General features: G+C 43.0%; 1 protein-coding gene across 2 annotated transcripts; it reads right to left on the bottom strand.

Annotated features, from left to right (window-relative positions):
* LOC130488128 (arylsulfatase D-like) lies at nt 1-26541 on the bottom strand. 2 transcript variants are annotated; one of them, XM_056861720.1, is made up of 10 exons: nt 26462-26541; nt 15231-15380; nt 13270-13391; nt 12699-12821; nt 8989-9412; nt 8769-8905; nt 7481-7615; nt 6181-6343; nt 2690-2811; nt 1-391 (listed from the first exon to the last, which is right to left on the bottom strand). In XM_056861720.1, the coding sequence occupies exons 1-10, from the start codon at nt 26539-26541 to the stop codon at nt 15-17; spliced, it is 1833 nt and encodes a 610-aa protein (XP_056717698.1). In that variant the 3' UTR covers nt 1-14. The 2 variants fall into 2 exon arrangements, with proteins under 2 accessions (XP_056717698.1, XP_056717699.1); XM_056861721.1 differs by lacking the exons at nt 15231-15380; nt 26462-26541 and having other exon boundaries at nt 13287-13397.
* Nucleotides 26542-26691: the final 150 nt, after the last annotated feature.

Here is a 26691-nt window from a genome sequence, read left to right on the forward strand (position 1 = left end):
TTGTAACTTGTTGGCTAGCCCACTCTATGGGTGTCTAGAGTGCCATCTTCTTTGTCACACCAACAAAATGGGAATGTTCCACAGCATGGCTGCAGCCACGGTTTCCACATTATGTTATGAATAGACAGCTGCTGTGGGACAGGAGTGAGTGTCTTCCTATGCTCATCCACAGCTTTGCCTATTCTCTTAAGAACAGCATAGAAAAGTGGCTCAGTGTCTGGCGACAGGGTCATAGCCTCAGATGGGTCTCGAGAGAGATCAAACAGCAAAGGCGGATCATGATGGGTTACGCCTTCTCCAAAACAGGGACAAATTCCTTTTCCATAACAGGCCTCTGAAGTTTCGGAGGAGAATATTGGTGTCACATAATGGGCCTTCCATACAGCACCACCTGGGGAGGGAAAAGATTGATAAAGTAAATAGTGAAGATGATAGGATGCAGCCACATTCCCTGAAGAACTATTGACTTCCAAGAACTTAAATTATACTCCTTGCCAACCCCAACCACCAGCTTTTTAAATGCTCTTGGCAATCATATATTGTTCTCACATTTCCTGTTCCCCTTTGATCTCATTTAGTCAAATGCAACAGCAAACATATTATATACATCTGCTTTCTATGGTAAATGATTAATAGTCCCCCCCTACAAAAAACAGAAACTTATAGTATGTGTATAGACACTACACCAATTCTAAGGTCACCTTATTCTTGAAAAGTCTATATAGCACACTGGTTTTTAGACAAGGATAATAAAAAGTTACAATGCAAAGGAACAGAATATTATTCCTGAATTTAAAGGAAGAAAAATGTACACATTTTAAAATAACATCGATTAAGCAGGTTTACTTCTTGATTATCCTAATTCTGAATTAATGGTGATGGCTCGGATTTTAAGAGCAGCTCAAATATATTTGGGAACAGGCAAATTAGTCTGAATGTCATAAACAGAAAGGAGATTAAGTATGTGATAATCATCTGAATGGTTAGGGAATGTTACAAGGGCTTATCAGGAGAGCACTTAAACTACCATAGAGTTTGCATGAAAAGAAGAAGTGGGTTATGGTTTCATGGACAGATCCTTTGGCCATGTGGGGTGTTAGAGAACCTACCATATACATCAAAAAATGGTAGGGCATTAAAACCGGCCACAGAGAAAAAACGGTGATTGTTTTTTCCACTCAAGTTGGTGACGGAGCTAACAAACCTGCAGAGCCCTGCTCCTGTTCCAGAGCTCCTTCAAAGCTATTTTTAAGCATACTGCTCATCTTTATCCATAAGATGAGATAAGCAATGAGAGTGGGTAAGCAGTGAAGGGCTGTCTATCTTCAGAAAGACTTCATGTTTTACAAACATGGATCAAAAGCAGCGACAGCAGTTCTAGCAGGCTCCCTACCCTACTCTCTAGCCTGAATCTATTGAGAGAAGGTGACGAGGAGTCTTCTCCTCCGTTTATGTAAAGGGAGGTTTTACTCCTGACAAATCTATGGCAAACCACCACTGAAAAGCTGGAGGTTGATCTTCTGACTCTACCTTTATTACTGTTTTTTTTTTAATCAAGGACTGCTGGAAGTCTATTCCCTCCTTTTCCCCACTTTGAGAGCAAGATTGTGGCACTGAGGATTTATGTTTGCAGATTCCAACTTCAGATGTTGAATTCTGTCACCTTTGTTTTTTTGCAAGTAGTTCTTGTGGTCATTTGTTTTCTCTTAGCAAAGCTGTGGAAGTAAAACCAGTTCCACATAGGCGAAGTTGCATTCTGTAAAGTTCCCTACAACAGGATTGCAATAAGCAGTCACTAACTGCAGGCCTTCCAAGAACTGAAAGACCTTCAAAATATATCCAGTTTATAGGCAGAGAAGAAATACAAGAGAGGGAATGGGAAAACAAGAGAAGCATCCAACAAGATCTGTACAACAGAACAAGTAAATTACAGCTCCCCTCAGAGTTACAATAGGCCAATCACACCCTATATGAGTATTCACATTAAGTACACAGCTCACAGGTTGCTGCCTCTCCAACATGTTCTTCTTGAGGATTGTAAATACATATTATAATGCCCATTAAACAATTGCTTTTGTATCAGATTGACAAACCAAGATAACTGACAGCGCATTCCTGAGCCTGAAGGGCGAAAGCCCTTAGGAGGCCAGGAAGGTGCTGCGCTGGCATTTGGGGCCCCTGCGCTGGCGTCCAGGCAACTTATGCCGGTGCTAGTGACCCGGATGCCGACAGGAAGGCCCGGACACTGGCCGCAGGGCCACCCTAGGACACTGACAGGGCCTTCCGATGGCGTTCCACCGGCGTTAAAGCCCGCACCGGCATCCCAGAAGGCGTTCTGGCGTCCCAGAAGGCGTTCCCGGGGCGTTCCAGCACTGGGCTGGGGAAGGAGCCACCTGTACGCAGCCTCCAAAGCACTTTTGGGTCGGGAACACCCCTTTTTTATTTTTGCAAGATACACCACCTTCATAGGGTTTCACGGGATTTTTTCATGAAGGGGAAGGTTTCGCCTCCAGTGTGGGAGGGGGCGAAACCTCCTTTGGAGGCAGCGCAGCTGCGCTGCCTCCTGAAACCGGCACAGCCATTCCTCTCAGGAATGCGCTGTGAGAGTAATTTAGAGTAACTGAGATTTGGATAATAGCTTTTTGAATACAGACCTATTCCCACCCTTAGGACAATTCTTCATACTTACTGTCTTTTTGATGCCACCGTACTGCATGCAAGTATGATCCGCAGTAATGAAACATGAACTCATGGTCTGAGTGTCTCACTTTGTGTTGTAATAAAGGTAAGAGATTCCTTCCATCAATTATTCTGAAGTGAGAAAGAAGTCATTAAAGTAGAAAAGGCTTTTAGTTCAGAGAGATTGCAGTCTACTAAACATTTTCCCCATAAAGGAGAGATGTGGCCATCTGTGAATGGTCCCTCCCAGCATTTTTTAAACAGGAGCTGCAGTTGCTGGGGATATTGATTCAGATTGTGGCTGCACCATTGGAACAGAAGGTTTTTTTAAAAAACAACAACAACCCTATGTTCCTCATGCAGTTTCATCAATTGAAACCATCTCCAACCCACAATAGCACCCTCTCTTTGCCCTTTCTCTTTCCAAGTGAAATAACAGTGGTGGGAAAAGGTGGTTTGATTTTGAATGGGAAAACCATGTCGAGGGAAAGGTAACTTCCTTCTTCCATCTACTGTTCCACCTACTCTGCAGCACCAACCTAATCAGGTCAGGTTTGGTTCTGCACAGCTGCTTATTTCTGTTTGTCAGACTCTGAGAAGTGCCAGGCTTTTATCTCCTAGCATTACCTCTACTTTTGTATGGTTCTCTGACGTCTCCAAAACCACCACCACCATAAATGCCCAAGTCATAACCCCTTTACATGTTATGGCTGGGAGAATTTGTGAGAACCGTTCAATATACTTTCTTGAGTTCCATGAAATTAGACAGGTGGGATACATATGCATTAGATAAATAAATAAAATGACATTGTTTAGCAGGAGCTATTTAGCTTATCAACAATAATGTCAGAGGGTCAAATCACACCACGAGATTCATGAGTGATCTATTTATTTTTTATTTTTTAATGAACGAAGCCCCATCTGCACTACTAATTTGATCTGAGAATAAGTGTGAATGCTGGATGTATTTGACCCTTATTATGTTTGCCAGATATAAATCATAAACCCCTTCTATTTGCTCCCATGGGGAAGGGGGGAGAATCATGATACATCTATCCTGCACAGTAAATAGCAGCTTGAGTTGGACAGTAAGATAAAAAATGGCATATTGGAAAAGATTAGCTCCTCCTAGCACCTGTACCACTTCTGTATTCAAACTGCCCCCAAGCAACTTTTAGCTAAAAGTTGAAAACTACAACAGAAAACTACTCTGAAAACTAGGGCTGTCAATTCGGTTCGGCCCGAACTGAAAATCAGCCGAATTTCCCTTGATTCGGCGGTTTTTAGTTCGGGACAAACCGAACTCAAAACTGGCGGGCAACCGGGGGGGCCGAATTCAGCGAGTTCGGGAGTTCACGAATAAATTCGGCCAATTCGGGGCCGTCAGTAAACAGCATAACCTTCAGTAAGCAGCATTCTCCTCCCCCGGCCAATCGGTGGCCAAGCTGGGTCTTCTTCTCGCCAATCAGTCAGGATTGAGTACTGGAGGAATCAGCTGATGTGCGGCCGGCCGGGGAAAGAGAGAGAGAGAGGGAAATCCTCATGTGTGTGTGAGGGGGTGCTTGTGCACATTCGCTCCTTTCCGTGGCTGCAGGGGGCGCATTTTTTGGGGTACTGACCCCAAACTTTCAGGGGATATTCAGACAGGTTTTTTTAAGAGACCACCCAAGTTTTGTAAACATTGGGTCAGGGGGTCCCGAGATATGGGCTCCCCCCCTTTTTCTTTCCATGGCTGCAGAGGGCGCATTTTTGGGTGTGCCGACCCCAAACTTTCAGCGGAGCATCAGACTAGGCTTCTTAAGATACCCCCCAAGTTTTGTAAACATTGGGTCAGGGCCCCCCGAGATATGAGCTCCACCCCTTTTTCCTCTCCCCCCTTTTCCATTTTCGTGGCTGCAGGGGGCGCTTTTTTGGGGGTGCAGCCGCCAAACTTTTGTCATAGCTTCAGAGAATCCCTCTTAAGAGACCACCCAAGTTTTGTAAAGATGGGTTCAGTGGGGGCTGAAATATTGGCTCCCCCCTTTTCTCTTTCCATGGCTGCAGGGGGCGCATTTTTGGGTGTGCCGACCCCAGACTTTCAGCGGAGCTTCAGTCAAGGCTTTTTAAGATACCACCCAAGTTTTGTAAACATTGGGTCAGGGCCCCCCGAGATATGGGCTTTCCCCTTTCCCCTATTGGGATGAATGGATCACCCTCGAGAGATGCATACGTATGGATCTTATATTGGATACAAATGGAATCATATTGGATTACCCAGCCTCCCAGCCCCTCCTGCTGGAACAGAAGACAGCCACAGTAAGACCCCTTTGGGGGCTTTAATCTATATTTTTTCTTTTCTGTGTGTGTGTGTGGGGGGAAAGCAGAGTCTGTGTGTGTGTGTGGGGAGGGAGCAGTTTCTGTGGGTGGGGGGGGGGGAAGCCAAAGGGGGCTTTTGCCGGTTCTGCCTGGGGTGTGCGTTCCCCCTTCAGTCTCTCTCTCCCTGGTTTGAGGGGGGGCTTCATTTTTATTCTTCAGGTTTTTCCTCATTCATAAGATCAGTTAGGTTATTTTGATGCTTGCTCAAAACTGGTTTTCAAATGGTGACTTAAAGAATGCATCTGCCTGGTCCCAAGTCCAATGCAAAAGGAGATATTCCACCCCCTCCTGCTCATTATGCATAGCTAGCTGCCTCTGTCCCTTTCCATGGTATGCAAACTCCCAGGCATCAGGTGTTGCTATGCACTGTTGCAAAGGTGTTGCATTGTGTGCTTGTGTTGCTTTGCAGTTGTATTGTTTTGCAAAATTCTTCACACCTGCCCCGCCCTTTGCATGTTTGCAAAGGGGTTGCTCTGCCGTTGTGTTGCTTTGCAAAGTTCTTAGCACCTGCCCCGCCCTTGCTCTCATCAGCTGTTTGTCCGGCCGGGAGCTTTGTGCGTGGGCGGCAAGCTCTGCGGAGAGATACACATTAAGGGTGGGGGGGACCCCTTTCAGGGCCCATATCTCAGCCCCCCCTGACCCAATCTTTACAAAACTTGGGGAGTCTTTCAATATACGTCCTTTGAAGCTCTGCTGAAAGTTTGGGACCTCTAAGCCCAAAAATGCCCCCCCCCAGAGCCACGGAAAGGCGCGGTTGTGTTTTTAATGGCTTTATTTGGCCGAATTTTTTTTCCGAACTTTGAATTCCCGCCGAATTGAACGGATCCGAAGTGGGGGAGTTCGGACTTCGGCACGTACCGAAGCCACAAGGGCCAAATTCGGCCGAATCCGAACTGTACCGAATTTTTTTTTTTGACAGCCCTACTGAAAACTACAACAGAACTACAGATCTCAACAACAACTGTGTAAAAGCAAAATATTATGACATTTAAAAATCTAGGGTGATACTAGTAGATTCTTAAATATAGGAGCATTGCTTTACTAGCTAAGTATATTCTGGGTGATGAAATTTACCTGTACCAAAATGTTCAGACCCTGCATTTTCACTACCAACTGGTGGTGCAAGTAAGAATCTAGGTTCTATACCTGTCCCGTGGCAGAGCTCCGCCAGCCAGATGAGCTACTGTCGGGTAAATATCCATCAGACTGGTTGGTTCATCAACAACAGAATTGGCAGGGAGCATGCCGGGCCATCTCAATATGCCTGGCACACGGATTCCACCTTCCCAGCCTCCCATGCCTTTGCCCCCTAGATTGGAAACACAATACACCTGTCATCACTGTCAGAAATACACAAGATTACTAAACCGACTTGTGATTTTTTCCTCCGTAGTACATTCGGTGGATTTAACACTGAAATAGTTAAATCAGAAAATAATAAAAAAATTAAAACTGGAAAATTCTCCCTAGATATATGCAGCTAACAGTCAATTCATGCTGAGATATTTAAAAACATTTTAGAAGTCTCTGATCCGGGTGGGGGGGGGGACAGAATTGTTTCTCTGATATCTTTTTGAATATCCATCACATGAACTCCCCCAGGACACTTGGCTGAACCAGTTTGAAAGGGCAGAATGAAACAAGTGGGGACCTGCAAGAAACTTGTGGGAGTAGCTATTCCATTCTGGTGCTTTCTCTTCTCTCCCCTTAGTCTCTCCCTCTTTCTCCCACCTGCCATCCCTTTTCTTACACTCTCTCTCCTCCATGCCATGAGAGAGAGAGGACACAGACTTCCCAAACTCCTAATTCTAAAGGGGTCTTTCATACCTTTTGACATCTTTCAAATACAAAGAACACTATTTTTTAAAATAGTATAGGCTGCAGTGCTGTTTGGGGGAAAAGAAGGTACTCAAAAGTGTGATTACCTACCTGTACATGCCAGTAAAATGTATTTTCGAGTCACTAATGGGCTTTATCTAACCAGATATGGTGGAAACTGATTTTTTCCGAGCCAAGGGAAAACAACTAAAAACTCAGATTTCTTGAAAACAAAACAGTTTCTTTCAGATTATTAATATGATTGAAGCTAATTTGCACCACAGTTAAACCAAAATGTGTGAAATCAATGAGATTAAGTTGGCTTAATTCCAAACAATCTGTTTATACTTGTTTTTTTAAAATTATACTATATAACTGCCATTACCCATTCTAAAAACAAAGGAAAGTTTCTAGGAGCTACTGCCAAGTGTTAAAACATTATGGAGTACAGTATGTGTATCTGTGGTGTACTCCATATCCTGTGGTACACTCCATATCCTAGAGAGTTTCCTGTGGCATGCATATGTTGGGTGCCATAAATATGTTTTTTACATGTTCTGGAATATGAATGTTATCTGTTCAAGAGAAATTGCTCTCATTTGCCTTAGGAGAGCCATGCATTACTTACCTTTATATATGCCATTCCAGCCACCTAGCTGGATTGTACCTTCTTGAGCTTCCAGATGTCCTCCATGGTCTGAAGCAAAGTAAGTAAACGTATTGTTTCTCAGGCCTTGCTTGTCAATTACATCTAGAATGTGACCTACGCATTAAAAAAAATCAAAGATCCATTAGGAAGGTAACACAAATTGTATTCATTCGAATAAATGTGATGTGTTTTCACATGTTTCCTCAGCAGCAAATTGAATTTCTTCTTATAATAAAAAAGAGAGAGAAGAGCTAAAATGGGTTCAGAATATGGGTTGGATCCAGCACCATGCGGGGGGGGGGAGGAAAGGATTGGGGAGCAATTTCACCAATGTTGCTGCTCCACATGCACAGATACTCCACATGGAGCGAAGAAATAACTCCCCCTCTGGGGTTTTCACACGAGAAAACTGCTGGGGGGGAGTGGGGAAGGCAGGAGCCCTTCTTCCCCGTGCAGCACCCTTCCAATCCTGTTTGGGTTCTCTCTCTTTTTTAAAAGCATTTCCCCACAGCTGAAAACAAGTGAAAAAAGTAAGTTATAGTTTGGCTCTGATAGCCCACACTTTCTCCAAAGAACTCAGGGAATAACAGATATGGACGTATCTCTTTTACTCCTTACAACAATCCTTTGGGGTAGATTAGACCAAGAAATAGTGATGTGCCCAAGGCTGCTAAGTAAGCTGCATTGGTGACCTGGGATCTGAACTCAAGTCTTCCTGATCCAGGTTCAGCACTACAGATTACTCCATATTGGTTCCTGAAAACACTCACTAGGAAATCTTTGTTTCCTTCCCTTTGGCAATGTGCATTAGGCTGGCTTTCAGTTGAGCCCAAATGTGGTATTGAAAGGGAGTTAATAACTGTCCTCTGGGTATGCATCCAATTCTAGCCAAATAGACATGTCAAAATCGAGACTGCAGAATGAATAATTCTGCATGACTGAACACAAATGTAAGTTCTGTAGTCCTCACATCTCCTTCAAAACAAGTTTCTGCTTCTCCCGAGACAAAAGTAACAGACTGCAACTCTGAAGGGGAATTGCAATCGTCATCCTAGGTGAGCTTATTGTCAGTAATTTACTTCACTCTCCTGGTACAAAAATAAGTCAACGTACGAGACAAAGACTCTACTACACCTCTAGTATATTAACAGTACTCTAGCCAATGCCTCTTCCTGCAGGGGATAGCAGGTAAGAAAAAGAGCTGTACTGAAGCAGCTTTGTTTTCTCCCTTACCAAAAAGGAGAGCTGGTCAAGAAAGCCCACTTACCTACCAACCAGTCCATTTCTTCTACATTATCTCCATATAAACCATGCTTGCTCTTCCCAAGAAATTTTTCTGTTGTAAACAGAGGCGTGTGGACGTGCAAAAAAGAAACAAAGAGAAGGAATGGTCCCTGCTTGTTGCTGAAAAGAAACAAAGGAGAATGAACACTTCAGGTAAATTTTGGGGCCCTTACAGCTGCTGTTTCAGAAAACAGGTTACTTACTGCTGAATAAATGACACTGCTTCCTGTAGCATGAGAGAAGTGGTTCTTTCCAGTTTCATTGGCTGTTCAGTAATGTTGTAGTTGCGCATCATGATACAGTTCCAGTGTTTCACAAAGCCATAACTGGAGTACCAGGAAGCGAAGAACAGGAATCCAAACAAAGCAAAGCACAAGGTTGCTTTCCAAGGAACAGAGATCAACCCAGTGATTTTTCCCATGAGAACACTGAACACCGCAAGGGCAATGAGCTGAGTATAAAACCACAGCTTAGCCTGAAAGGCTGCATCCAGCTCGGGAGGCTTGTTGTCCTGGCAGTTGTTCAAGAGAGTGAAAGGCATACCATAAAAATAATCAAAACCATGATTTAAAGGATGGTGACAGTGATCGTTGACAGAATCACAGTTTACACCTTGATGCCACTTCCCTGGAAATCAGAACAGAAAAGAGAATGTTACCATTATTGAGCCTGTGTGAGAGATATTCTTCTCACCTTATTCCCCTTTAAATTTTTAAATAGCTATTCTAAAGCTGAATTATTCAGTTGGTCTACACATGATGCAAAGAATTTGGTGTTACTTTTCACTTAAATTTTGGTAGACATAGGATGACAGGTGCCAAATATGGGTTGGATCCAGCACAAGGACTGGCAAGGTCTCTACAGGGATTGTTGATTTCCCCAGGTCTTCCTCTCTGCTCCCATCAGCTATTTACAACCCCAGGGAAGTATCCCAGGGGCACAGAACCCATGCGGAGTAACACTAACATGGTTCAGGAGGCTGCAGTGGGGAGGCAGAAGGGGGACAATGACTCCCTTCCTCTTCCATCAGTGAAGCTCCATTCACAGAAAAGGCAGGAGGGAGCAATTCCACCTTCTTTACCCTCCCCACCATGGCCTCCCGACACAGACGTAGGTCCTGTAACTTGCATTAGTTAACCTTCCTGGGGTTGGATATGCTTGCTGGACAGGGGGAGAGAAAGCAGGGAAGATCTGTGATCATCAGCACCTTCACTGACAGATCTTCGGATCCAACCTTATGGTAAGCCTATAATACAAATTCGAACTTACCTGCTGGATCACAGATCTTATGTTTCACAAACCTGCACAACAGTTCATTCATTTAAACAGGATAGATATGTGTGAATGCAGGGATGATAGATTCTTTTGTCTGCAGTAGTAGTGTGAGAAGCAGCCCATACCTGAAAGATCATCTACTCCCATACAAACCTACCCACCACTACGATCATCTTCCAAGGCCCTCCTTTGGATGGCTTCTGCCTTCTGAGATTGTGGGTGGCAACCTGAGAGGCCCTTCTTGGTCATGGCACCAAAATTATGGAACTCCCTCCCCAGGGATGGATGTGTGTCTCCTCTGGTCACTGTCTTCTGGGCAAAGATTTTGGTTTTGTTTGGCATTCCCTTTGTTTGGCATTCCCTTTGCTGGCCTGTGTTTTCATTACTGTTTTATGTGATATGTATTTGGTTTTCATTTTGTTTTAATTGTTTTTACGATATGTTTTTATAAAGTTTTGTTTTTACTGGCGGCTGTCTTAGTGGCCCTGAATGAGAAGAAAGGTTGCCTAAACATTTTGTAAATAAATAAAATAAATACGAACATCACAATTTTATTTATTTATGAGGTTTATATATTGCTTAGGAGGACTTTATTTTATTGAGGTTTAATAGCCCATAGGCCATACACCAAAAGAATTTCAAAAACACAAATTACAGCAAAACTAAATTTAGCAGCGTCAATTGGGTAGTTCTTCCTACAGCCACTTAAAAATAACCTTAATTTATGAGCATCAGGGGTAGCTGAGATTTTAGTAGCCACTTTGCAAGAAATTTCTCCCTGGCTGTGGCATATTTTGGACTGCTACGAGTAAGGGACAGTTGCAAATACGCTGTTCTGGAGTCAAGGAAACTGTCACAGCGTGCTATCATATACAACCGCCTCAGTTTGGGAACCATCAGCGTACACAAATAGTGCAGGAGTTCAAATTTAGGAAAACTGTGATTTGGCTGCAGGCTTAGTATCTGAAACTGTGCCGCAGTTGTGTAGGCATGGCGAGAAGCAAGTCAGCAGTAGGATTTTATTTTATTTATTTTATTCCCATTGAATTAAAAAAAACACAGTATTTATATTGCACCTTCTCTTTTGCTGGTACCAAGGTATACCAGCACTGGGGTGGGATGTGAGGTGAATGAGCTTAGAATGCTAAATGCAAATCCTAAACAGAATTACACCCTTCTAAGTTGAGGGTCTTAGAAGGGTGTAACTTTGCTTAGGACTGCACTCTTCCCCTTGTGTCGTTCATTTCTTGCTCTCAGTGCATTTCTTGTTACTCTTCCCCTTGTGTCGTTCATTTCTTGCTCTCAGTGCAACTGTGCCAGTGCTGGTTTGCACCAATGTCAGGTTTACAGCAGAACAGCATTGGCGCGGTACAGTGTCAGCATATCTCCGGGTTATGCCGCCAACTCTTCAAGCTACAATGGGGTCGGATTTACTTGCTGTGGCAAAATCTCGCTTCTCCTCCAGGGCTTTCAACCCTGGTGATTTAGGCCTCATGCAAATTCAACCAAAGTCCTTGGGACTCCACTGCATGGGAGGGGGTAAGCCAGCCACAGCCTAAGAAGAATTAAGAAACCCCCCCTCCCCTTTGGATAGGGATTTTGTGGCTCTGGAAAGGAGAGTTATCTTAGCAAGGGTTTTATTTGGCTTTTAGTTAGGGCTTGGGCATCAACTTACAGAAGAAAGCTTATTTCAGTGTGACAAATAATCACCCTGTTAAGGGCCCTTCATTTGTCACTGGTATGCATAGGTTCTGTGGACAGGTGTTCTGGGTGGGGAAAAAAGCAGCCATGAACCTGCTGAGGTGAATCAAGCCTGGTGTTTATACATAGATACATACATTATCAGTAGGAATCTAGATGCATTAATTTTTTTAGTGAGTGGTATTTTAATCCCCTTTTCCCTTTCACTTTTGCCCCCAAAGTCATCTTATATAGTCACATATGCTACGCGATTATGCAGCCAAGAAAATCTGTCGACATAACTGCTAACAAAATTGCTAAAGTTTAGTATCTACTCAAATGCTTACTGCAGCATTTGCTTGGTTACTGACTAATCAGTGAAAACTGTGCCAGACCACAGGTTGTTTCGATTATTTAGTTTCATCATAATTCTAAGCGCACATACTTAATTTTTTTTGTTAGGATTAAAGTCTTTTCCCCCTCTTGTGAATATACTGGTGGATACCCATATCTCCCATCGAGCAGCAGAGGGTAGAGTTGACAGCCAATGTGGAACAGTGGTTAAAATGTCAGGCTAGGCTCATGGAGATCCATGTTCAAACCCACATGCCACTATGAAAGTCACTTTCTGACCTTGAGCCAATTACGTTGTCTCAACTCACCTACCTCCCAGAGCTCTTGTAAGGAGGAAGAAGGTACTACGCACACTGCCCCCTGAGTTCCTTGGAACAAGGGTGAGATAAAAATCTCATCTGTAATATGACCAAGCATTACAAGCAGGACAATATGTATCCTGAAGCAGTAATTACAAATGTAGCCTACATATTACCTACTATCCCACTTTATAGATTCTGTACCTGAAACTTAACTAGCACATGTATAAAAAAGTGAAAGACCTACAGTTCGGAGGATTAACCCAGGTGGACGCTCATGAGGAAGACAAAATGTTTCTTCATACCTACAAGTCCTGTGGTGTAACCCTGCTGCTGCAACAACTGGGCAAAAGTGGTCTCATTGGCGGGGAGTCCTCCTGAGCCGGCATTCCACTGCAGAGCCCGATATCCACCGCTGGAAGCCATGCCTGCATCAACAAGAGTGAAACTTTTTATGCCAATAAAGGTGATGATTGATTGATTGATTGAGTAAACCTCCAGCAGCATTCTTCAAGGGTCCATGTTTTTCTTCTTGAGCTAAAAGCTTACCGTATTATTCAGCCTTGCCAATTCAGTCCCAGATCCAAAAGATTTTTGCTCAGCTAGCTCGACAATGAAGTGTGAGGCAATGTATAACTGATGAAGTGAGCTTTGACTCATAAAAGCAAATACCCAGAAAAATGTTGTTGGTCTTGAAGGTACAACTGGACTTGAATTTTGTTCTGCTTTGTGATATTAAGCTTAGCATAGTGAAGACTCATATGAGGGTTTTCAAAGACCAAAACCCTTTTCATGATGGGGCTATTTATTATTTTGTTTGGCTGCTCATTCAAGCTCAAATCTTTATTCAAATGTACATTTCAAAATATGTCTGACCTGATCTGATGGGGTACCTGCCAGTCAGGAAAGCTGCTCTGCTTGGGGTACAGAGGGATGCGGCCGCAATATGTTGAGTAAGTTTCACTCCTTCCTTTGCCAGCCGGTCAATATTAGGAGTGCTAATATGAAAAATAATAATACCTTAATATGATTACATTAGCAGTTCAATCTCAGCATTTCATTTAAATACCAAGAAAATAGTGTGTTAAATAATTTGATTTTACCCACAATAATTTGTTGACAAGTGGTATATCTTGTGTAAATCCTTTCCTTTCCTTTTATCCCTTAGAAGCTCCTTGATCCATTGTTCTTGAGCAGCATATATCTAGTGTTTGACGGATATAAGGACTGAAACAAATCTTGCCACTGACAATGTAGCCTTGGGATCCCTATCACTTAGTAGAAAAGGCATTATGTCAGACTCAGAGGCACTAGATTTGTATGTTAAAAGGGGGGAGAGATAATGTGATCGAAGTTCCTCGTAAAAGCGGCATTTCAAAAGGGCATGAGCTAGAGAATCGATAGAGCCAGAAGAGCAAGGACAAGTCCTGTCTGGATATGGTATATTCAGAATTCTGCCCTGCATAACCATAGAGGGGTTAGCCTTCAATCTAGCTAAACAGAAGGGTCTAGAATAGAGTTGCCAACTGCCAGGTAGTAGCAGGAGATCTCCTGCTAATTCAACTGATCTCCAGCCGATAAAGATCAGATCACCTGGAGAAAAATGGCTGCTTTGGCAATTGAACTCTATGGCATTGAAGTCCCTCCCCTCCCCAAACCCTGCCCTCCTCAGGCTCCGCCCCAAAAATCTCCTGCCGGTGGCGAAGAGGGACCTGGCAACCCTACTCTAGAAAGATGAGGACTTGTCAAATAATATGTATAAGCAGGCAAACCACGTGGTGGTGGTATTCTGAAGAACTGGGATGAACAAACGCGGTGTTTAATTTTTCTCCCCAGGATGATCACCCCCCCCTTTGGCCCCAGTTTTCAGCTGAGCATCAGCAGGCACAGGCTACAGTTGTAGGGTTGCCAGGTCCCTCCCCCCCCAGGAGGTTTTTGGGACAGAGCCTGAGGAGGAGGGAGGGACTTCAATGCCATAGAGTCCAATTGCCAAAGCAGCCATTTTCTCCAGGGAAACTGATCTCTATTGGCTGAAGATCAGTTGTAATAGCAAGAGATCCCCAGCTAGTACCTGGAGGTTGGCAACCTTATACAGCTAGCTTGTGGTCTCCCACCATAAGCAAGCAAATGAGAAACCTAGCAGGTAATGACTCTGATTTAACAATCAGAAGGCAGGGAACCTGAGCAAACCATATTTGGGGGTCAGGGCAGAACATGTGGTAAGGACTCCACTTCTAAGAAGATCTCCTTAAATGGCCTAACTTCTGAAGAATGCCTCAGCAATTTTCAGTATTGGTTATATAAAATGGATCCCTAACGTTTCAGTTAGTAAATACTAGTTTTGAAGCCCAGGACTTGGGAAACATTTCTTAAAATAACAGACATAGATTGGTGTATGGGGTGGCTAAGAGTGTGGAAAGAGAAAGAACATGTAAACACAGAAATACTGTGTGGACACAATGAACATAACACAGAAATACTGTCCAATACTGAGTGAGATCACTGGTCCATCTATCCTAGTACCATCTATTCTGATTGGCATCAGATCTCCAAGGTCTCATGCACTCAAGGGTCTTTTCTAGAACCCACTACTTGAGAACCCTAACCTGAGATGACAGGGATTGAACCCGGGGCCTTCTCCATGGAAAGCATGTGATCTGTCATTAAGCTATGGTGACCCCAATAAATTTTGGGATCAATCTAGAAGCGGTATGGTGCATCATGGCTAAACCTGGTAGCAACCATGTTTTGTAGTTTTCTGATGGACCAAAACTGTTTGGGAAATTACTTGCCAGTTATTTTTTTAAATGATAACTGATAATCTAAGAACACCTTACCTGATAGTACTGTTTCCATAGAAGCCTAAATCTCCAATCCCAAGATCATCAGCCAACATCAGAACTATATTAGGTTTCAAGTCCAGAGCTGCATTTATTCCACAGGCATTAAGCAATATGCAAAAAGACAACCAAGTAGCTAGACTGAGCCTGAAATCAAAGATGACAAAATAATGTTTTACTTTTCTGAAGCTGACTTCAGAGAAAAGATCCAGAAGGTAAGATGATACCTTTTAGTTCACAATGAACAACTTACATGCAGCTTCACTTTCAGTGCTGCTTCATATTTTATAGAGAAGTTGGGTCCTTACATTTCCCATCATCAGGTTGACTATGCATCTCCTTAATGACATTTGAAGGGCATTTCTGTGATGAGAACATATAGTAAATAAGTCTCAGGAGGTGTGACACATGTGAGGGTCCTTCTTCCCTTTTGAACCCTCACAATTTTTTTCTTCTGTTACCAATAACTGTGAGTGGTTTTTAATATTTCTTAAACCCCACACCTTGTCACCTTTGTTTGTGTGACTCCAAGCCCATCCTGCTCCCCACCACCACCGTTTGCTTTATAGAAACCAAGGCTTGGAAGGCCTGGCAATATTGTTGTGGATGCTTAGCAACCTCCCAAAATGACCCTGAAATTTCAGAATGTAGTTTCAGTGGGCAATCTGCAATCCCGGGGCTTCCTTCAGGTTTGTAGAGAAATCTTCCTTGTCTGTTCCTGGCTCTATTTTGCAGATTTTTTTAAAAACACTCTATGGCCCATATGAGTATATGATTATAAAGGCCAGGTCCCTATTTTCTGGAAAATTTTAAAGAGACCAAAAAATAGAAGTCAGCTTTTCAGACAGGAGGATACTCAAGAATGTAAGAGCGGCGGTGCAGAATCAGACCAATAGTCCATCCAGTCCAACATCCTGCTCCACACGGTGGTCAACCAGATACCCCCCAAAAGGCAGGGCATGGAAGCCAATGTTTCTCCCTGCTGCTCCTTTCCAGCACTGGTATTCTACCTCAGAACTGGGTGTATCCATCTAGTTATCATAGTCAATTGCCACTGCTATACCTATACTGGCTGGCCTAACAGTGCATTCCTAAGGAGAGTTACTCCAGTCTAAGCCCATTGAAATGAATGGACTTAAGACTGGAGTAACTATCTTTAGGAATGCACTGTGAGTCACCCTGCTGAGCTTCAATGGCACAGTAGGGATTTGAACCTGGGTCTCCCTGATCCTAGTTCAGCGCTCTAATATGGATCTGAAAGAGTATGAAAGCTGGAGAGTGTTTGGAAAGGGGGGACAGCTAGGAGAATATTAAAGCAGAGAGATAAAGAGTGGCCCATGGGTGCGGAGGGGGTGCAGTTAGTGCCAGTGGGGTGTCAAGAGAGGGGAGAAAGAGAAACGAGAAAGAGAACATTTTCAGAGAGGAGGAACAGGGGAGCTAGAATGTAAGAGGGGTAGGATGAAAAGCTACTGCAGAAAGGTACAGGGAAAAATCTAGCAGCCCCTCTTCCCATAAAGGTACAGGGAAAAAACCCAGGTACAGGGGAAAACCCAGCAGCCCCTCTTCCCGTAAAGTTGGCAAGCTGTAAACTGGTACATTCCAGTGAGATATTCTGTGAAAACTTGCACATTACTGTTGCATAGTCAACCAGTTATGGTTGGCACAAGGGTCTGATGTATCAGTACATTCTAGATTCTGCCAGGTTTTTTCCATGACCCAGCAGGTTCTGCCAAGCGCTACTCATAACTTGCCTCTTTCTGGTCTGGCTCCACTCTGAACTGCCCCTGACCTAAAATGTTCTACCCTGGTTCCACAAAGGTGGACCACATTTTTTTAAATCAAAAGTTGGCAGCCCTATCCTTAATATCAAATCCCTTTGCAGCTTCTTTTAAAAACGGTTCAAAGGTAGCTCTTTGAAACAAGAATGCAACCAACAGAAAGAACACAGCCACCTCCGAAACAAGTTCAGAAAGATTATATATTTAGAAACGAATGAGTGGTAATAATCTCTTTAGGGGAGAGAAGGAAGCAGTTGGAGTAGATGAACTGTGCAAAGGAACAGTCATGCTTTCATGCAAATATTATATATAAACTCCAGAAGGCATTTTTGAACAGATGTAGGACACAGGGAGCCTGGCAACAAACCCAACTATCCCACATATTTTCTGTAAATTTCATTAGAATCATAGAGTTGGAAGGGACCACCAGGGTCATCTAGTCCACCCCCTGCACAATGCAGGAAACTCACAACTATCTCCCCCACACACACCCAGTGCCCAGAAGACGGCCAAGATGCCCCCCTCTCATGAACTGCCCAAGTTCATAGAATCAGCATTGCTGACAGATGGCCATCTAGCTTCTGCTTAAAAACCTCCAGAGAAGGAGAGCTTACCACCTCCCGAGGAAGGCTGCTCCACTGCAGAACAGCTCTAACTGTGAGAAAATGCTTCCTAATGCCTAGATGGAAATTCTTCTGATTTAATTTTAACCCATTGGTTCTGGTCCGACCTTCTGGGGTAACAGAAAACAACTTGGCACCATCCTCTATATGACAGCTCTTCAAGTACTTGAAGATGGTTATCGTATACACTTTCAGTCTTCTCCTTTTCTGCAGATACAGAGAAAGAGAGACTACCAAACACAAAATTACTGTGGATAGCTCTTGCAACTGTGCAGTTTCAGTGTCACTATAAATATTTTTTCCCTGAAGGAAAAAAAGTTATCATTTGGCCTTTCTTAACAGTGTGGCCAGGTATTACTGCATACAACCTGAAATAGAAGCACCAGTTCCCTCAGTCCTTCCACCTCTAAGAATTCTCTATGGTCATTTATGCATAGGTACTTTCACTTGCGTTCGCCCCCAGTCTGCCTCGGTTGTTCCTTGGAGTTATGAATGAGTTTTCCGTCCATTAGAGATCACCTTGCGGCCAGCCCTCACAAATGACGGGAGTTCCCATTCCTCTATTAACCCGATTCTTCGATCTCTTCTGAGATCCGCCCAGGTGAAATCATCATGCACAAGGCAAAGCACGGGACACAAAAGCTTGGGGGAGTGATGTTTCTCTTACAGAAAGCACTACAGCCAATTACAAAGCAGCGTGTCAAGGGGCGGGAATGCAAATGCATCCTGCTTCCTCAGAGTTCTTTCTGAGCAGGAGAAAGGATTTTAAAAACAAGGCTTTGGTTTCTCCCCCCCTCCCTGTTCCTTTTAGAGAGCTCCATTTTTTTAAAAAAAATGCTTCTTAACACCCCAGTTGGGTTTCTGTGGAGCACTACAATAAGCACTACAGCCAATTACAAAGCAGCGTTTCAAGGGATGGGGACTCAAATGCTTCCTGATTTGAACTTGGAGACTGCTGGTGCATAGATTCGGAACAGGAAAGTGTGGGTCCAGCGAGCAACGTATCTCAGGTAAAACTCCCATGCATAAACGACCAAAACAATCAATTTTCTGCACCTTGCTCTTTTCTTTTCACTATGGCAGTAAATATTTTTGTTTGGTTGTTCATCTCTCGTGGCTAGAAGACAGGAGAGGTGAATTGGACAAAGAGGAGAGCAGGAGTCTGGTTCCTACCTAGAGGTTTATCAGATGATTCACATTCATGTAAAAATTGCCAAAATAATACAGTAGAATTGGCTGCTCTGAGATTGGAAGAACAAACCACGCGAGAGTGGAAAATTACAGATACTGGCTTTGAGAACCATTATGGTTGAAAAGGGATGTACATTTATTGTAAAATACATTTTAACCCAAAGTGGAGCCTCTTGAAACAGAGCATAAGGGAACTGCCTTCCCAGTCCTCTACCATGTGATCCTGCTAATCTCCAAGGCTGCAATAGGTCTCGGTTCATTCAAGGTCAGCAAGAAAGCAAAATAAAAAAAAAAAAAAAATTGGCTCAGAAAGAAATACTACAGATGATATTAACTAAAAAAATAGACAATGTGCACTAGTTGCACAATAAGGGTGCAAGAATTAGTGTATAAATCCAGAGTAAGAGGTCAAATGATCAGCCCTGTAAATGTTGAACATTTTAAAATATTTTGAGTCAAACTATCTCTCTGCCTTCTATACCATTCCAAGTCCAACTATGAGTTCAAGCAAGTTCAGGCTCCCTATCCTTAAATGCCTTCTTTGAAACTTTGTTCTTTCCAATTGCAACCCCATGTCTACTCTTCTCTTTACATTCAAATTCTTAGCTGGCATGGATTCAAGTTCTCTGTCCAACACACATTCTTCTCTCCCCTGTCTTTGCTGACCACTCTTCTTCCTTATGGATTCCTATGCATACAATTTTTTATCCTTCTATGAACTCCCCCCCCCATCTTAGAGAAATACTGGATGAAACAAAGGTGAGAGTTGGGTAGAGAATGTTACCACCCATCTGCACATGGCATAATATATGTACATGTCAGCCGTCCATGCATACTAGGAAGGTACACTCCTTTATCTTATGAATGAACCTTTGGCATACGGAAGGACTAGAAGCTTGAGAAAATTCTACATGAAATGGGAATTATACCAGAAGCCCATTGCACAGTGTCTTGATTCCGTTGCTTGATTATTGCACTTTATATGTATGGACTTGATATGAATTGAGCATTTTACGCCTATGTTTACATCATTGTAATGCCTAGTGCACTATTGCATTGTGTCTATATTGGACCAGTTTGTAAATTTCTTGCTTTTTTTCAACTGTGGTTGTGCTAGTGAGGTTTTACCTAGTAATATATTTTTTTAAACAGCAATATTGTATTTGAGTAGCCTTATTTAGGGCTTATTTTTGCTTGTGCTCTGGTTTTGAATTCAGAACTCCTGTTTAGCACTTGTAGCCTTCATTTGACTAGTAGCAAAGGTTGGCAGGTCTCCCAGCAATCTGGTTTGTTGCCCATTGGTTCAAGAAGCACTGGCAGGAGGAAATGATATTGTGCCTTCTTATTTGTGATGTCAATGACACTTGAGTCCAGATAGGCCCATACAATGTTATCTAACCTATCACAGCGTGATTGTGCTGTTTTTCTAGGGAGCACACAGTGTTGTATATAGTTTTCGCTCCAGTTTATTCCCACTACAGTTCTGTGACTAACCCAAAGGCTATGCATTAGCTTTATGGCTGAGTAGGAAGTTGCAGTCCTGGGAATGAGAACTACAGTGGACTGGATAATGACATTTTCAGGCAGAAAATCACAAAGTGTTTTACTGGGGGAATGACAAACACAGAAGAAACCAAGTTGCTCTAAGAGTGAGGGGAGATGTAGCACAAGCAGTTAGGGGCTATAGTGCAAACTCTGATTGAATAATATCAATCAGACTTCATGGAAAACCTAGCAATAGAATGAACCATCATTAAAGTTTATGGCCCAAGTACAGATACTGATGAGAAAGGAATTGAAAGCTTTTATGCAAGTGTCCAGGAAGAAATTCATTAAAAATCCAAACAAGATGTGCTGATAATCATAGGTGACAGGAATTCAAAAGTAGGGAACAAAGCAGAACCAAATATTGTTGGAAGATTTGGGCTAGGAGCACAAAGTGAAGCAGGATAGAAATTCAGTGAAGACAATTTGTTCATTGCGAACACATCTCAGACATCCAAACAGACAATTGTATATGTGGACATCTCCAGACAGTCAATATAGAAATCAAATAGATTACATAATCAGAAGCAGAAGATGCTAAAACAAGACCAGGAGCTGATTGTGGTACAGACCATTAATTGTTAATATTGAAAATCAGAATAAAGCTGAAGAAAAACACCAAAACATTAATAGTACTAAACTACAATGTAGCAATATTCCTGAAGAGTTTAAACACCATGCAAAGAACAGATTAGAATCACTAAATTGAAGCAAATGTGAACCGGAAAAACTATGGGTTGAAACCAGAGATATTATCAAGGAGGAATACACAAAGACTTGATGGATGAACTGATTAAACTCTTAAAATTGCTAAAGATAGACAAGAATCAAAAGGTGACAAAAAGTAAAGAAGTACAATAAGTAAAAGGTGAAAGAATCAGAATCAAAAGTCTAAATGCAGCATTCCAGAGACTCATATACAGTTACAAAATGAGCTATTATAATAACCAGTGTAAATAATAAGAAGTGAACAACAAAAGGAGGAACAAGCGATCTGTTCCACAAGAAATCAAAGGGAACTTTGCATCATGGTTAGGCATGCTGAAAGATCAGCATGGAATTGCATTAAATGAACAGAACCAAGTAAAGAAATGATGGGAACAAACACTAAAGAACTATACAGAATAGATAAAAGGATAACAGATTCCTACCAAGAAGAATCTTTTGAAGAACCTACGTTTTAGAAAATGAAGTGCAACTGGGAGAAACAAATCACCATAAGTAGATGGTATATCAATAGAGCTATTTCAAGTTACAGAAACAGAATCCATCAAAATTTTAACAAGAGCATGCCAACAAGTATGGAAAAGAAAACAATGGGTCACAGACTGGAAATGGTCAATTTATGTTCCAATTTAAAAAAAAAAGATGTCAAAGACTGCAGCAACTATTATACTATTAATTTCTCACACGAGTAAAGTGATGCTCAAAATCTTACAATAAAGGCTGTTACCATATGTGGAACAAGAAAAGCCAGATGTTGGATTAAAAAAGGAAGAGGCACTAGAGACCGCACTTCAAATTTACATTGGTTCCTGGAGCATACGAGAACATTTCAGAAGAAAATCAGCTTGTGCTTTATAGGTTACAGAAAAGCTTTTGACTGTGTAGATTGTTATAGCCTTAGCTATATATAAGGCTTATTATATATCTTTCATAAACTACAATTTGCAACCTTCAGCATCTCTCCAAGGTAAATCTGTCCGGGAGAATTGGCACCCTCAGACACGGTTTGTTTACATCATTCAATGCTCAGTAGGAACTGTTCAAGTTCTGCGCAGAGAGCCAGCGTTAACTGCTGTTCAGTTCTGGGCAAGCAGCCAGCTCTTACTTCTTTGTGTAAACATAAGATAAGGGCCGTGGATGGATTTTCTTTTTAAAAGAGAGAGATGGGGGGGGGGGGCAGTTACAAGGTTTCTCACCTTTAAAGACATGATTTCTTGCAATTTCTTGCAATGTAATAATTAATGAATAGTTGTTAAGAATATTATTTTGTGATTTTAATTTATCAAGCAAACAATGTTGACTTAACAGTCTAACACTTTGAAGAGAGATTAATCAGCATTGAGAATAAGATATGTCTTCTTCTCTTGTTGTCTACTTTATCTTAGACAGGAGATACAGAGAATGAAAAGATTAAGAATGTATGCTTTTTGGGGAAATGCTCGTCTCTTACAAATGAGAAAGATGTTCATTTTTTGTAAATAAAAGATGTTCTCATATTTACATCTCATGTACCTTTTACATATAATGTCTTAAAAGTAATCTAATGTTCTCATGTTCGGCGAAATGCATGCGTTCGATCCTGGCTGAATCCTGGCTGAAACAGGGAATAAAGGAGGCTAAAGCGACCATGCGTTTTCACCTTTAGACACCAATCCAGTTGTCTCCTATAAAGCAGCCAAGAAAATCTGGGCTAAAGCTGTTTTTAATAGGGGTGTTTAATGCATTTAATTACTAGCTTTTTTGGTCAGATTGTTTTAATGTTATGATTTATGGCTGGGTTTTGTAGGACAGACTGTGATGGCCTTCGGCCACAAACAATAAACTTTTATTGTATTGTATCAACTACTGCTGAAGGTTAAAACAGAAAGTGCCAAAGTGGGATTACAGCTGAACATCAAGAAGACAAAAGTAACAACTACTGGGAAATTACACAACTTTAAGGTTGATAATGAAGTAACTGAAATTGTTCAAGAGTTTCTATTCCTTGGCTCCATCATCAACCAAAAGGGAGACTGCAGCCAAGAAATCAGAAGGAGATTGAGACTGGGAAGGGCAGCCATGAAGCTAGAAAATATTCTTACGTGTAAGGATGTGCCACATACCACTGTATTCCCCATTACTATGAATGAGTGAAAGAAGAAAGTTGATTCCTTTGAAATGTGGTGTTAGAGGAGAGTGTTACAGATACCGTGGACCATCAAAAAGACAAATAATTAGATTCTAGGTCAAATCAAGCCTGAATTCTTCCTAGAAGCTAAAATGACCAAGCTGAGGCTATTGTACTTTGGTCACATTATGAGAAGACAAGAGTCACTAGAAAAGACAACGCTAGGAAAAGTTGAAGGTAGCAGGGAAAAAGGAAGACCCAACATGAGATGGATTGACTCTATAAATGATGCCATGGCCCTCTGTATGCAAGAATTGAGGAAGGCTGTTAATGATAAGACATGTTGAAAGACATTAATTCATAGGGTCGCCAGCAACTTGACAAAACTTATCACACACCCATACACACAGGAAACTGAACCTAGGTCTCCCCAGTTGTAATCAACCACAACACCACATTGGCTATCAATAAATAAAGCAGTTTTGTACCAGTTTTAATTGTCATAGCTGCCCAAACACATAAGAACACAAGAAAGGCCATGCTGGATCAGACCAAAGTCCATCAAGTCCAGCAGCCTGTCCACACAGTGGCCAACCAGGTGCCTCTTTGAAGCCCACAAACAAGATGACTGCAGCAGCATTGTCCTGCCTGTGTTCCACAGCACCTAAGATAATAGGCAAAACACCTTTATAATTTTAGTTTGATGAGAGCTCTGAGAATTGCCTGTTAAAGGTCTTCAGCCTAGCTCACAGAGCTGTAGTACTCTAGACAGAAAGAAGAATATTATGTATCATTTTTTTTGCCCTTTTTTAAATTTTGCCCTTGAGGGCAAACGGAACCCGGCGGGCCTTGAGTCGGATTGGCGCTGCCCTGGGGTCAAGTTGGAGGTGGATTTGAGGACCTTGGTAACGACCCAGCAGCGCATTCCAAACATCTTCAAACTCGCACCACACACTCTCGACGTTTGACGGGGTGACGTGGTGAATGCCAGTTAGTTGGATTCTCAATGCTTGGAACCATTCTAGGCCCAACAGGCTGACACGCGTGCCCATGACCACCAGGAGACAAAGTGTTTCCTCATGTTGCAAGTGTTGGACCCGGACTTGTGCGATTCCCTTGATCGGCATCCGCTTCTGTTGGTAGTCGGTGAGTATTATGCCGCTTTTCTGAAGCTTCGGGGCTTTGCCCGGCTGGAATGTGTCTTCGGACACCATTGAGAGCGCTGACCCAGAGTCAACCTCCATTTCACATGGGGACCCGTTAATGTTGACGGTAATACGGACCTTGCTTATGGAGTGTAGTTCCATTGCAGTTTGACCCAGGGAATAGGACTGTGGCGGGATCAACTGGTGGGTAGCAGAGATAGTGGTTCCACAACAATCGAGTGAGCTGGGTGTGTGTTGGTATCGCGCCTCTCGGCTGTGTTAGGGTTGCCACCTCCACTTCGCCTGGCGGAACAGCAAGCCCGAGCGATGTGGCCGATCTTCCCACAACCCCTGCATTTGGCGTCTCTAAATCGACAGGACTGACGGTCATGGGGGTCACCACAGCTTGCGCACTGTCAGCCGGTGGTGACTCGTGGTCTTGTTCCCTTGTTGGCCTTCGAGCATCTTCCTTGCCCATTCTGTGGGAGTCTTCTTCCCCCTCGATATCACTGTCATTTTCGTAGTGAGCCTGGGTTGTGTCTCTGGTGGACCCCGTGCCGTACGTCGCTCCCTTGAGGTCCAATGCACTGGAAACCCTGGCAGCTGCTTTGGCTTGCGTTGCATCTTCCAAAGCCTCTTCAAAAGTCACGGATTTCTTGGACAGAAGACAGCGGCGGACCTTCTTGTCACTAAGGCCAATAACCAGCTGGTCACGGAGCCTATCTTTCACATCGGGGAACGCACAGTACTTTGCGGCCTGCCTTAAAACGGCGATGTATTCGGTGACCATTTCTCCCGGCGCTTGGCGTCATTCCTGGAATTCGGCGCGTCTCGCCAGTTGAGACGGTTTAGGTGTGAAGCGTTCGTCCAGGGCCGTTATAATGTCGTCGTAAGTGGCCACGTCGATATCAACGGGCGTTAACAATCCCTGAGCTAACTCGAATGTGTCTTGGCCACAGAGGCTTAGGAAAACCGCTTTCTTTTTTCCCACTGATGTGAGGTCGTTCGCGACCATATGGTACCTCATCCTCAGCACATGAGGCCCATTTCTCGGGAGTGGCTGGATTAAACGGCTCCATATTACCCTGGGCCCGGCTAGCCATTATCGTGGCTCTGTCTGTACCTTGGTGTTTCGTTCAGTTCTTCCCACGCTGGTGGCCTACCAGCATCGGGATCCCATCCCCGTCGCCACTATTATGTATCGTGGGTAACACCAAGAGGCCAGAGGCTCAGCTAACAGATATTAACAGTAACACACTGTAACAGTAACTGCATTGAACTGAGGATACCGGCTCCCCGCCTGGCTTATATACTGTCAGAATGCCCGCCTTCTTTCTCCCCCCAACTCTTGTGATTGGGTGGCTCAACGGCGGGCCGACAGGCTCTTACTTAGTGTTCCATTCTGTCCCACATAATACAACAACATATCCAACCAATACATAACCAAAAAATGATGAGAACAATAGTTTGTCTGTCTTTCAGATATGCCCTTCTAGCTGGGGAAACTATTATTATTTGGTTTTTTTAAAAAATCCTTTTAAAACACACACACAAAACAATTTGGTATTAATCTTCTCCAACACCCAACATTTTTGTCATGCAAAAAATTAAGCAAATACTGTATGGAGACCAGCCAATGAGGCTTTTCACTATATATTCTTTAGATCAGGTCCGGAAAGAGTTAACATCCGAGTTCCCTTAACTGACAAGTTCAGCTAGTTATGTAACTTGAAACCAGCTCGTGGTTTTATATAAACCTTTTAAAAAGGCAATCCTTAATGACTATCGAGACAGCTTGGAAAGGATAGGGGTAGACACATGCCAGCTTTCTTTTCTTAACCCCATGCTTTTTGGGCTTCCTGTATTATGATGCAGTCGCTCAGCCACTCAGAAGACGGCATTTGCAAGGGGGTGGGGAAAAGTGGAGAGGAAGGAAAGCGTACAGGCAGATTTACACCCCTCACCCCACCCCCAGAGAAAAGCACTTTCTTAATGACAATAACTGCAAATTAACATTAGGTAGCAAGACTGCTAGAGTAAGGGCAGAGTGCTTTTGTTTACAGCACTTCGAAAAGCCACTGGTGCACGGTCCTAAGCCCCTGAAACTACACACCTTTTAAACAGAGGGAAGACCCCCTCTAGGCAAGCTCCTTCCTCCCGGCTGAAAGTGCTGCCAGGCCGAAATATCCCCATGAGAAAGTCAGGTCTAATCCGCAAGCAGACAGAGAGGCAAAGCTGCAATGGAAGAGCCAATACGAAATCTACCAACAGAAAGCCTCCCAGAAGAATAGAAGGCTTCACTAAGGGAGCGAGGGAAAAGTCTTCTCTTTTGAAAAAGTGTAC

Source organism: Euleptes europaea, chromosome 16 (assembly GCF_029931775.1).
Source record: "Euleptes europaea isolate rEulEur1 chromosome 16, rEulEur1.hap1, whole genome shotgun sequence".
NCBI classification, from domain to species: Eukaryota; Metazoa; Chordata; class Lepidosauria; order Squamata; family Sphaerodactylidae; genus Euleptes; species Euleptes europaea.

Bases quoted from the DNA above. Each gene is read 5' to 3' on its own strand.
- LOC130488128 (XM_056861720.1), bottom strand. From the start codon at position 26,541: ATGGGGATATTTCGGCCTGGCAGCACTTTCAGCCGGGAGGAAGGAGCT. The intron at 8,906-8,988 runs GTAAGTAACCTG...GTTTCTTTTCAG, and splicing joins GCAGTGTCATTTATTCAGCA to CAACAAGCAGGGACCATTCC. The intron at 6,344-7,480 runs GTAAGTAATGCA...TTTCCAATCTAG, and splicing joins CTGGAATGGCATATATAAAG to GGGGCAAAGGCATGGGAGGC.